The sequence below is a fragment of the Balaenoptera acutorostrata genome, chromosome 4 (assembly GCF_949987535.1).
Source record: "Balaenoptera acutorostrata chromosome 4, mBalAcu1.1, whole genome shotgun sequence".
Classification (NCBI taxonomy): domain Eukaryota; kingdom Metazoa; phylum Chordata; class Mammalia; order Artiodactyla; family Balaenopteridae; genus Balaenoptera; species Balaenoptera acutorostrata.
This window is the reverse complement of record NC_080067.1, coordinates 133,178,353-133,191,853: the sequence shown is the minus strand read 5'-3', so window position 1 is coordinate 133,191,853 and position 13,501 is coordinate 133,178,353. Positions and strand designations below refer to the sequence as shown.

Below are 13,501 nucleotides of genomic sequence, written 5' to 3'. Positions count from 1 at the left end.
AATGAAGAAATGTTAGCTGCTGTCATTTATTATTGTTGCTGTTGTTATATTGGAGTTGCCTCTCAGCAGCTAGGAGGTGAAAGCATGCAAACACCAAGACTTCTTAAAGTAGGTAAAAGAGAAGCAATGGCCTAATCTTTAGGAATGTCTTATGCTGTGGAATTGAAGGATTTTGAGTTAGTAATGGGATAATCAGGAAAATAAAGAGAGCCAGGGTAGTTGATTGTGACAGAAGCCAAGGGAAAAGACTTCCAAGGAAGAATTCATGTATGGCAAAGAAAATGAAAAGTGACAGGTATTGAAGAAAAAGGCTTTCCTTTCTCAGGAGATTGTATGTAACCTTTGAGAAAATTGTTCGGATGGTAGGAATGTAAACCAAACTGCAAGGGTCCTGAGAAGCAGGTAAGAAGGTGGTATCAGTGAGTGTTTAAATCACCACCTGCTAGAATTTGTTGGAAGTAATGGGAAGATGACAGTTCCTCTAGAGCAGAGGCAGGCAAACTATGGCCCACTGGCCAGATCTGGCCTACTGCCTGTTTTGTAAAGAAAATTTTACTGTAAAGTAGCCACACCCATTTCACATATTGTCTGAGACTGCTTTTGCATGGCAGCAACAGAGTTGATTAGTTACAAGAGACTGTAGGGTTCACAAAGCCTAAGATATTTACTCTCTGGCCTTTTACATAGAAAATGTGCTGACACCCTCCTCTAGAGGATAATAGAATGGAAGGAGGTATTTTTTGTCTATTTGCTTTCTTTCAGTAGAGGAGATCAGAGCCTATTTGTGGATGTATTATGGAGCTGGAGAAAAGGAGGAACTTAGTGGGTATCTACTGCTGTGTAATAGGTTACCTCAAACCTAATGGTTTAAAACAATAAACATTTACTATCTCAGTTTCTGTGGGTTGGGAATTTGGGAGTGTCTCTCTTGAGGTTTCAGTCATGTCAGCCAGGGCTGCCGTCAGATGAAGGCTGATGAGGCTGTAGGATGTTTCCCAGCTCACTTAACATTGCTGTTGACACGAGACCTTGGTTCCTCATCACATGGGCCTCTCCACAGGAATGCTTGAGTGTCTGTACAACATGGTAGCTGACCTCCTCCACAGCAAGTGATCCCAGAGAGCAAGGAGGAAACCCTAGTGCCCTTAATGACCATGCCTTGGAAAACACATATTTTTGCCTTATTTTATTTGTTGCTACAGACAAACCTTGATACGTTATGGGATGGCCGTGACAAGAGCATGAATCCAGGAAGCAGGGACCATTAGGGGTCATCTTGGAAGCTGGCTACCATGGGGGAGAGAAATTGGTACTTCATTGTTCCTTGAGGGGAGGATAGGGAATGAAGGGCCTTTGCACTGACAAGGAGATAGTAACTATGGAACACACTGTGGAGAGTTAGAGGTACAGAGAAATGTTAAGATGGTGGAGGTTGAATTTATTCAGCAAGATAATTGCCAACAGTGGTAAAGGGTCACTAGTCCCTCTGTTCAGTTAGGGGTAAGGCCCCAAGATTCTAAGACTGGAAATCTTTGGGACAGGACTGAGTTTGAGCAGAATAAAGTACCATGGGGAATGCAATGGTGATTTCATTATAAGATTTTATACTCCTTGGTAATGGAATTTAAAACATGGGCAAAGCCCATATTTTATAAACAAATACATTAATAAATTTTATATATTTATTTATGTATTATAACTGTATTTTATGTCCTTCATTGCATCTAAGATAGGGCCTTATCTATAGGTATCTGATCATTATTTGACTTTTCCGCAATGTTATTATCTTACTACTTACTTCAGTAAAATGGACAAAATTTATATTCTGATTTTTGAGGATCAAAGCATTGAATTTTCTCTTATTCCCTCAGGAAAGCTGTGAAACTTAGTTTATGGAGCATTCTGCTTAGGCCGCTTCTTTGTATCTGTTGGGGAATGAGCCTGTCAGTTTCTGGCTTGGAAATTGCAGGTGGTGGGCAAGGCCCCAGATTGGGGAGTTGAGGGGTCCTAGCTATTCTGCTGATGATCCGATACTGTGGCCTCAGCTGCCGTTTGTTACATCTGGCAGCAGAGGGGTAGAATTTCACTAAACATGCCTTATAAAGTAGAACTAGAAATGCAGAAAATGTTACCTGAAACATGGTTTTAGAGATTGTGCCAGGAGCTTTTGCACTCAGGTCTGTGATAGGTCCCAGCTAGGTTCAGTACAAGATTATTTTTTTTTTAAAGGACAAAAATCCTCTTATGGATTTATGGACAAAATATATATGACGATGACTAGAACGGACAGATGTTTGATCTATTTTTGCATTTCTGTGGGGGGAAGTGTCAGGAAGCTATTTCTTTAACTGAAATCTCTTGGTGTAATTTTAGTGTTGTTTTTTTTCCCTCCTGTGAACAATTTTTAGAAATGATACAAGTTATTATAGAATCACCCAGTTCTCCGCCGCATGAATGGCTTCTGTTGGAAGTTAACTCTTCTTAGCATGGATCTCACACATTTCCTCCGAAGCTGGATTTAACAAGGGAGGGATTACTTTGCCGCCGTGTCTTTTGATACCTTGGTTTCGCGTAACGCTTGCACTCCTGTGGATTTATTTTTCATCTTTTGCTGATTTTTTTTTTCTTTTTGAGCTATCAGAACCTATTAAGTGAGGTAGTATGGATATTTCAGAACTTCCATTTTCCCTTTTAAAAATATTTATATGGGGAATTCCCTGGTGGTCCAGTGGTTAGGCCTCGGCTCTTTCACTGCCCAGGGCCCGGGTAGTGCCGGCTCTTTCACAGCTGTGCCGTGTGGCCAAAAAAAATATGTCTATATTTATATGAACGTAATACCGGTGGGCAGAAGGGTTTGGAAATACAAAAGGGCACCCATTTCAAAGTTATTTTGGCAAAATGGTGTGTTGCCTTCAGTGGTCATAGCTAAGACCTACTGAGAGCTTGCTACAGTAGGTGCTCTGCTGGGCCCTGGGTGAGACTTGTTACCTCTTTGCAGCGTAGCTGAGGAGATGAGACACCAGCACCCTTACTGTACTCTTCAGAGCTGACAGAGTGATAACCAGAGAATGTTCTGGAGAAAACTGATGGATTGGCCAACATATTCATTCATGTTTGTGCTTGGTAAATTCTACAGTAATTTTTCAGTCCAGAAAGGTATATAAAGTTGTCACTTGCTAATTAGTAAAGCTCCACTGACACCACGCCCTCAGCTCTGGGAGGTGACATACAGCCTTACTCACAGACCTGGTCACCACGCAGGGACTTGGCATTGTTCTTTGTGTGAGTCACTTGGAGGTTATTATGAGAATATGGTTTCCTCCAGAGTGATTCTATTTATTTCAGAAAACCATCTGATTTTATTGTCAGGATCTTGCAGTAAGCAAAATGGATAAACTTGTCAATGAAATCTGCCATAAGCTTTTCAATGAATAAATTCTTCTCAGTACTGCTAATTTCTTCATTTCAATGTTAAAAAAACAACACTGTATTACACGCGGTTGGAGATGTCTGCAGCATCCATAATGCTTAACCCAAAGGAATTCATAACTGAGAATTAGGAGGAATAGAACTATTTTTGGCATTGCTCCAGGCCACGTTTCTCTTTACAGCCCTTCTCCCCAGCCTCCACCCCAGAGCTATGGATTTTTGTAACTAACCAAAACTTATTTTTTCAGGTGCCCACTGATGGCAATGCTGGCCTGCTTGCAGAACCGCAAGTCGCCATGTTCTGTGGCAAACTGAACATGCACATGAACGTGCAGAATGGCAAGTGGGAGTCAGATCCGTCGGGGACTAAGACCTGCATTGGCCCCAAGGAGGGCATCCTGCAGTACTGCCAAGAAGTAAGTCTCCGCCGGTGGCCAGCAGTTCATGTTGGATCACATGCACGTTTTTTTAATTTAATTTCTTTTATGTTTGTATTTTATCTCTTGCAGTGAACGTCTTGGTTCCTAATGATTCACCATACCATTAATGTATTTACTTGCTTTACCCTACAGTACGCATAAATATTTAAAAAATTATGTCATATAATAACCATCAATAAACCAACTGAAATATAATCTTGTGTATGTCAGATATACTTTAATTTAAAAAAAAAAAGAGAAAAAACCCAACTGAGTAAAGTTTAAGATACCTTGGCTCTTCCTTTTATCTTTAGAGTATATCCCACTGTGGCTAATGCAAAGTATTGTGTTTAACAGTGACTAGAAATTGGGAGTTTGGGATTGACATATCACACTACTATATATAAAATAGATAACTAATAAGAACCTACTGTATAGCACAGGGAACTCTACTCAATACTCTCTAATGACCTGTATGGGAAAATAATCTAAACAAAAGTGGATATATGTATATGTATAACTGATTCACCTTGCTGTACAGCAGAAAGTAATAGAACGTTGTAAATCAACTATACTCCAATAACAAATTTAAAAAAATAAAATTAAAGTGACTAGAATTAATTTTCTCTGTTACCAATTTGATATATTTTAGTTCATTTATTTGTTTATATTTAATTTTAGTTTTTCTCTCCTTTTTACTATTTGAAAACCTAAAACATTTACATTGTTAAAACATTGAAATAAGAAGTTGCACTCCGAAATCTCACTTGCCATCCATCCTCTGTTAAAAAATATTTTCATTGTTCTTGATTTATCCTTCTTGAAAAGAGAGAATTTATATTTTTCCTTCTTCTGCTTATACAAAAGGTAGCTTACAATAAGCACTGTTCTGTACTTTGCTTTTTTAACATAACTTTTAGATCCTGGAAATCACCCCCTTGCCATTTGTAGAGATCTTCAGCCTTTGTGTAATTTCTCCTAGTTTTCTTGCTGTTATTGTACAGGGTTTTTTTTTTTAATTAATTCAGTTTAAAATAACTGGAGTCCAAGGCATTTTGTCCCACATTTCCAGACAGTTATATATTCCTACAATATGTGGCTCTTTGTGTTTTAAGAACATTTAAAGGAATTAGTCTTATACCTCTTGGCAAAGCAAAATTTCTTACCCTATATAAACAATGGATAACCTGGCAACATTTCCTTTGTTGTAATCTTTTATGTACAAGAAAATTTTCTTTAGCCCTGTTGGATCCAAAATGAGTGTTTAATGAAATATATATCTGTGTGTGTGTGTATATATATATATATATATATATATATATATATATATATATTTAACATATACATATATGCCCACATGTATTTTTTTTTATTGGTAGCACTATAAGAAAGGACAATCTAAATTCTAACTCCTGTGTTTTGAGAAGCAAAGAAGCATCTGCATTATCACAATATATTGCATATCAAGTAATTTTTGTCTTGAAGGAGCATGAACCATGATGTGAAAAGATAATTCTTCATGTTTAAGTAGAAATCACTAATATTGGCATCCTTTATATTTTTTTAAAAAACCATTTATTATATAGGGACTGATAATAAATTCGCTTTTGCCTGGATATGACATTTCTAAAATATACATTTTTGGAAATAATATTCACATTCTATTGAAGAGTTCCTCTAGTACAGTTTTGTAGATGAGTTATGAGTTGGTAAATGGAGCTCTGTGCATGCATGCTTTTAGGTTTTTTTTTTTTTTTTTTTTCCTGGTCCAAGCATATAATATATATCCCCACGCTGTGGATCACAATGCTTTTAGGTTTTTGATACCATTTTACTTATCTGGATACACATGCAGATTATGCATTCTGAATGTTAAATAAATTTTTTTAAAGGCTACAACTCAAATTTACTTAATGACGTTGACAACATCATTTTCTGTTGAATGGCTATTTTGATGTATATATCATAGTTGGCATCTAAGTTTTTCTTCAGTGTCAGTCATGAATAATCAGATGTTTTTACATTTGTATGATGACTATAAAAATTACTCTTCATGACCCTGAGAACAACCCTATTCCCACTCCACTTAGAGATCCCACTAATGCCTGGGTAACTTCGCTTCCTGTTTTAGTCTGTTGTTTGTCCCAGTGATAAGCCACAGAGTGGTTCTTCCTAGTCCCAGCCTTTGCCAGATTGTTGGTGGCCATGGGGTGGAGGTAGGGGGAGGGAAAGTGAGCCCTTTGGTTGTTTCTCCTTTGTCTTGAAATTCTGGTTATATCTGCCTATCTCAGCTTACCACCCACTGAGGTCTTGTAGAACAATACACAACAGGCCAGAGTCTTAAGATGGATTAGACAAACATTAGGCTAGAGAAGTTAAGAAAGGGCCAGACCATCAGGCCTTGTGGGCCCTTTTAATGAATTTGATCTCTATTCTGTAACAACAGGATGTGTCATGGAAGGTGTTTATTTTTTTAAAAGAAAGAGAATGACTGTACATTAGCATTTCCAAAAGTCACCCTCTAATAGGAACGTACTGTATAGCACAGGGAACTCTACTCAGTACTCTGTAATGACCTATCTGATTCGCTATGCTGTACAGCAGAAACTAACACAACATTGTAAATCAAGTATATTCCAATAAGAATTCATTTTAAATTTTAAAAAAATAAATAAACTTATCAATCACCACTTTATTGTGAATCATCATGAAGGGCTGAGTCAGAAGGCTGGTCAATATGAGCACTCTGACCCTGAAAAAAATAAACAAAAATGAAAGTCACCCTCTTGCTTTGTCACTCTGACCTCATATCTAGTTTCTCAGTTCCCTGGGACCCAACTGGAGCCTCTACTCCGGAGCTGTCCAGGGCAGTAGCCGCTAGCGGTGCATGGCTGTTGAGCGCCTGCAGTGTGGCTATAATGTGTGCTATAAGTGTAAGATATCAATAAATACCATATTTCAAAGATTTACATGAAGAAAGAGTATAAAATAATCACATTAATAATTTCATATTGATTGCATATTGGAATGATAATATTTTGTATATACTGTTGTAAACATCATGTATATGTTACTAAATTGTGAATATGTATGTTATTAAAATGAATTTCAACTGTATCTTTTTACTTTTCAGTGTAGCTACTGTGGAATTTAACATTACACTGGCATTATGTTTCTGTTATATTATATTTCCATTGAACAGTGTTGCTCTCCTGCCCCGCCCCATTCCACCAGTGACTCTGGGCTGTAAGGGTCTTAGATCCCATGATCTAGCAAGTGGGAGAGGGAAGCGGAAGTGAAGAGTCCCTCCAGACCTTCCCCCAGAATTTTACTGGTGCTTGGGAGTTAGAGAGGCTTATTTGGGGCCTTTTAAATACATCTTTCATTAAAAATATTTTAGTGCAAGATGATTATATGAATACTTTTCTAGAGTCCAGTGGTTCTCTCTTCCTCCTTCAGACTTATATCTCTGAGTGCTAAGGATGCAATGATGAGTAAGATACAGGACCTGTTCTTAAAGCGAGATCGCAGGGGCGAGAAAGGCTTATAAAATAATTTTAGCAACTTAAAAACTGATGATGATGATGTTGGCACATGGCGATAATGTTGATAATGCTAGTACCAACTAACTTTTATTGAGCATTAACAAGGTACTGAGCTACCCTGCCAAGTGTTTGCCCTCGTTTTACCCTCATGATGCCTCTGGGAAAGAATCCTGGGAAAGAAACTTGGTGATTTGCAACATTTAAGGGGAACAAAGTGAAAGATTCAATGGAGGAGGAGCAGTGGCCAGAAACCTAGGATCAGAACTAGGTGGTATTATGTGCTGGAAGTCAAGCTAGGTTAATATCTAAATGATGAGAGTGCAAGTGTGATGCAGACCAGAAGTGACTGAAGTATAATTTTTGACAAGGCAACTCATGACTGTCTTGCAAAATGAATGCGTATCAAAACTTTTACTCAATTCACTAATTATTGAGGTAACCTGTAAGATGTTAACCAGTTTGACTTGAAGAGATTTAAATCCTTTTTCAACAAACTTCATTCACATGGCTGTGAACAGGAATTATCTGATCTGCATTGCATGAGACAGGAAACATTTGCATTGCTATCAGGTATCTACAGTATCTACTCCTACAGGGTTGTAAAGTAGCCTATAGAGAGTCAATCAGAAGAACATAACCTGTTTAATCAGGTCATCTTTTCCCCTGCCACCCCAGGCTCTGGAAGACAACACCTGCATTTCACTGCTGGGACAGCCAGTACCTAATCTCTTTTGCCCATTTCTGAATAATGGACATTTTTTATAATAAAACAGTCTCCTAATTTGGCAAATAAAAGTTCATTATTGTGGGCTTCCCTGGTGGCGCAGTGGTTGAGAATCTGCCTGCCAATGCAGGGCACACGGGTTCGAGTCCTGGTCTGGGAAGATCCCACATGCCGCGGAGCAACTGGGCCCGTGAGCCACAATTACTGAGCCTGCGCGTCTGAAGCCTGTGCTCCGCAGCAAGAGAGGCCGCGATAGTGAGAGGCCCGCGCATCGCGATGAAGAGTGGCCCCCACTTGCCACAACTAGAGAAAGCCCTCGCACAGAAACGAAGACCCAACACAGCCATAAATAAAATAAATAAATAAATAAAAATTTGAAAAAAGAAAATGCTCCCTATTAAAAAAAAAAAAAAGTTTAAAAAAAAAAAGTTCATTATTGATCTTTAGGATAGCAATTTCAAGGGACTAGCATGGGAAGAGTCAAATTACAGTAGATTACAGGAAGAATAACATGTATGGGTGTTGAAGCCATCTGTGGTCTCTTTGAGGAAAGTCCAAGAGGCAAAGAGCTTGTGGGCAATTCATGGAAAAAGGAAAGGCTTTGTTTTTTGTTGGGCTTTGTTTTTAAAGGGAAGGAACTTTAGCTGAAGGAAGCTTAAACTAAACTGTAGGAAGGGTAGATCCATCATAAGAAAACTAGTGACTGGCTGAGTCTTAGAAAAGAGAATAAAAGATGGGGAAATAGGGTGTGTTAATTAGGCAGTTTATGTTGTCAGGTGACTGAAATCTACTCGTACATGGAGAATATTTTCTCCCATTGATGAAGAGGATCTTGGGGTAGGGATAGCTTACAGAATTTTTAAAAAGGCATCCAGTAACTGGGTCCTCAGATATCGAAACTGAGACTCAGTGCTGCCTGGAATTTCTCTGTTGGGGTCTCTTGTTTTCTGCTTATCCTTTCTCCTTTATTTTCACCTCATTTCTCCTGCAAAGATGGCTTCCTTTAGGAGGACAGGGAAGATGGCAGCTCTGGGAGTTTGTTGTTCCAGTTTGGATTTCCAACCCCATTCTGCCAGTGTGCATTCTAATTCCCAGATAGGGTTCTTGTTGGTCCTGCTTTCAGTCACCCATCTACCTTTGGACTAGTCACCGTATCCACAAGGACTCAGTATGTACTGGGACTGGCGCACCTTGGTCATGAGGGTGTAAGGCTTGTTTGGCATCCCAACCAGAGCCAACTGGTGTGGGAGAGGAGCTCTTGCCAGAAAAAAGGTTGAAGAGTGGCATGGGGGCAAGATAGAATAATGACCAAAGCCCAACACAATGGGCTTAGAAACACACAGTGCCTTTGTAAAAGTTTTATAGGTTGGAGAGTGGGTAGCTGAGGGAATTCACATCATGACTTTAACCAGCTTTGGGGAAGGTATTGGGGGGTGGGTGTTGGAGAGGTGTTCGCTCAGAACGTTTAAACAGTGTTCAACTTTTTCTATTGAATGGTGCATCCTAAACTATCTAGAATATTGCTTATTGATATTTTAGGGTCTTTCTGCCACTTTCCACTTTGTAGGTAGTCTGAAATTTTTCTTTTATAATTAGAAATAATAGTTTCATTTGTAGGATTGAATTTTTTTGTGTGTTGTTGGAAAATGTTTATTTTCCTTTTTTTTTTTAGCTCCGTATTTTTATTTTAGACAGTCGATTGATTCCCTAAGAAAGCCAAAGAAAATAATGTTCGTAATTTTTCCAACTCCCCTTCTCACAGATTGTGTAAGCTATATTTTTATATTTTTGAAGTTTAATATTATGGTCTGTTCTATTGTCATAATTCTCACAGTCGTAGGTTCTGTCTTTAACTGGATTCAGTGTTTACAGCCAATCCTTTCACCAAAGCATCTCTATTCCCATAATGTTTATTTTGATTCCTCTATTTTTTTGGGTACCTGTCATCTTACTTAGTTATTTCCAGAAGTTGTTCTTATTGAACAATAGTTTAGTCATGTATAGAATTCCAGGTTGACAAGTATTTTTGTTCAGCACCATGAAGATACTTATCCACTATATTCTGGCATCATTGTGCAAATTCCCTTTTTTTAAAATGTACAAAAACCATTACTGTCACCATTTAATGTGCTATTCATTTACTGATTACTTTCTCTCAATAGTGATGAATCCTTTTTTTCTTTATGTTCTCAGTCCCTCTTGTGACCAAAACACAGATGTTTTAGAGACAGCTGGCTGAGTCAGAGAGGCAGCTGTGAGCAGTCTGTGGTCCTAGGACAGAATGAAACCAACTGAACTCATGACTGTGACCTCATTCTGACCTTTTGCTAACCAATTTAACTCACTTGTTAAATTTGTTTTTCCAAAGGACTGCCTTTATAGCTGCACATCGTATCTGTTGGTGCTTAGCTTAATATGATGTGTCAAATATTATTATTTTTGATGGTGAATTATCTAGTCCATATCTTTCATAGTTTCATGTTCCTCTCAGTTTGTATTCCCTGCTGTTGGTTGTTTTATTGTTATTATTAATATTGGCATTTTTGCCTCGTGATTTCTTTGGTCCTATTGTTGGTCAAGGGCAAGATTAGGGAGAAAAAAGTAAAGATCGAGTCTTTTACCTTTGCTCTTATAAAGCCTTTATAAAGTTTGATTGGGAAGATAGTTTGAAACTTAGGTTTGTGTAATCAGCGTTTTATCTCATAGCGTACACATTCTTGGTACCCATAAATTCCCCCCTGTTCCCCAGTCATAATAGTTATGTTTTTGCCCAGTCATCATTCAAATACTTGCATATTTGAAATATAAAAATTTTCTTTACATTTTTTTATTAGCACAGTCAGCACTATTCTTTCATTTTTTTTTTTTTTCATCAAATGTGTATTGAGGACTGCTATAGACTTAATGTTTGTGTCTTTCCCAAAATTCATATGGTGAAGCTTTAAGGACCAATGGGATGGTATTTGGAGATGGAGCCTTTGGTAGGTAATCAAGGTTAGATGAGGTCATGACGATGAGGGCTTTGTGATGGGATTAGTGCCCTTATAAGAAAAGACACCAGAGAGCTTGCACAGTTTGCTTTCTCTGCCGGTTCACACAAAGAGATAATGTGAGAACCCAGAGAGAAGGTGGCAATCTGCAAGCCAGGAAGAGAACCTTCCCCAGAACCCAACCATGCTGGTACCCTTATCTTAGACTTCTAGCCTCCAGAACTGTGAGAAAATAAATTCCTGTTATTTAAGCCACCTGGGCTATGGTAATTTGTTATGGCAGCCTGAGCTAAGACTAGGACTTACTTTGGCTCCTTTGGGCAAAAGGATTATAGGCCCAAAGTGTCACTGAGAATTACTGTTTCTAGAGATCATGCTTTACAAAGCATTTTATGCAACACTCGGCTCTGACTCAGAGCATGTGGGTTGTCATTTAGTAACTGCTTGTGGACGGCCTGTAGTTGGCACAGAGATTGGAACTGAATAGGGCAGATGTTCTGCCCTGCTCTCTACACTGAAAGAACCTCCCCTGAAATGGCCTTGTGGTCTCCTCCTGCAGAGACTGTTTCTTTCCATTGATGGAATTCTAAAGAAATTTTTAAGCAAGAGTTAGGGGTTGCTGGCCCTCAGTCCAAATTTGCCCTCAGTTTATTTTTACCCAGTTAAGATGTAGGTGCCATGATAATGCTCAATAGTAGAGTGATAAACATATAGCAGGGCCTTAAATATTCAGTTAAATGTACTAAATGATCACTAAGTACACTTCCTGAAAACAGGAAGCAACCCTAGATTGTTCTTTATGTGACCCTGTGTTAATATGTTCTACCGTTGACTATTGATGAATTACGTTTTCTAGCAGTTACAACCTCCCCTTCAATCTTGGTTGGACATGAGACTTGCTTTAACCAGTAGAATAGAGTGGTAGTGGTGCTGGTTTAGTTCTGGGTCTAAGCCTTAATTCGGCCTAGAAGTTTCTCCTTTTGCGCTCTGGGAAGGCAGCCATGCGGAGAAGCCCAAGTAGAAGAGAATGGAGGCCCTCACTCGATAGCCCTACCTGAGCTCCCAGGCAGCTGCCAGCACCAGCCACGTATGCAAGGCCAGGATGGACTCTGCAGGCCTCCTTGCAGTACTCTAGCTGACAACACCATGTGAAGAAGAATCACTCAGTCAACTCACAGAATTGTGAGGAATTCTAAATTATCATGTGGGAGCTAACCTCCAAGATGGCTCTCAACAGCGCTTGCCTCCCTCCTCGTATTCGCATCCACACGTAGTCCTTAGTCTCCTCCCGCAGCGTGCAGGAGGATGTTACAGAAATGATGTGTGTGGCATTTGAGGCTAGATCATAAAAAGCACGTGGCTTCTACCTTGCATACTTTTGCTATGGTGGAAGCCGGCCGCCATGTCATGAGGACCTCAGTGCTTCTGCCAGCAGCCAGCACTCGCTGGCCAGGCAATGAATGAACCACTTGGAAGTGGATCCTGTAGCCTAGTCAAGCCCTCATTTGACCTCAGCCCCAGCTGACATCTTGACTGCACCCTTGTAAGAGACGGGATCACTCAGCTAAGTCTCTTCTAGACTCCTCACGCACAGAAACTGTGTGAGATAAGAAATGCTTACTGTTTGAAGCTACTAAGTTTTGGGATAGTTTGTGTGCAGTAATAGATGACCACAACAGACGCTCCCTTGACGATTATATTCCTCTGTGGTCCTTTGGTAGAAAAAAGTTCCTTTCCTTCATTCTATACTAGATATAGAAAGTGCTGCCATCACAGAAACAATTTGAAAATAACTATGTAAATTATTAATCATTTAACAGCCTAAAGTGGCCACTTGCCTTAATGAACTGTTACATTACCCAGATATTGGCCTAAGGAACCTAGAAGTCTTATAAGTAGATCAAAACTAGGATAATATTCCCCTTGAAACATACATTATAAAGCCTAGGAAGAAAAATTAGAATTTTTAGATTTTGTTGTCCTCTTTCTTTTGAATGAAATGAGGTTTAAAAAGAAAGAAAAACAACATTGATCTATTTAAACCAAAGGCTTTAGGTTGAGAGAAGAAAAAATTGGAAGTATACTTCAGTTCTTCATCTGAAGAATTTTATTCTGTCCCAGATTTAATTCAGGCAAATTGAGCAAATATTTACTGATTCAAGATAAGATTTCGTGTCAGGTGTTGCTGAGTGGCCAGACAACATTCTTGGCTCATAGGAGCTTCTAAATACACAATTAGATAAATTGAGAAAAGAATTTAGGAAATTGAAAATGTAGAATGAGGCTGTAAAGTAGAGGATCTTGATTATAAATCTGGGTTTTGGGATCTAATTCTAGAGATGAGTAAGGGCTATGGGATTATTTTTAGCAGGAGTGTTTTCTGGTCAAGACACT

The 13,501-nt window shown here is 38.9% G+C and overlaps 1 protein-coding gene across 7 annotated transcripts in view; it reads left to right on the top strand.

Annotated features, from left to right (window-relative positions):
• The window catches only part of APP (amyloid beta precursor protein), a 277,465-nt gene that overhangs the window by 53,282 nt on the left and 210,682 nt on the right, over positions 1-13,501 (top strand). For all 7 annotated transcript variants that reach the window (XM_057545417.1, XM_057545416.1, XM_057545415.1 and 4 more), the window contains exon 2: positions 3,678-3,845. In XM_057545417.1, coding sequence (XP_057401400.1) covers positions 3,678-3,845 — 168 coding nt within the window. The remainder of the gene's footprint in view (positions 1-3,677; positions 3,846-13,501) is intronic.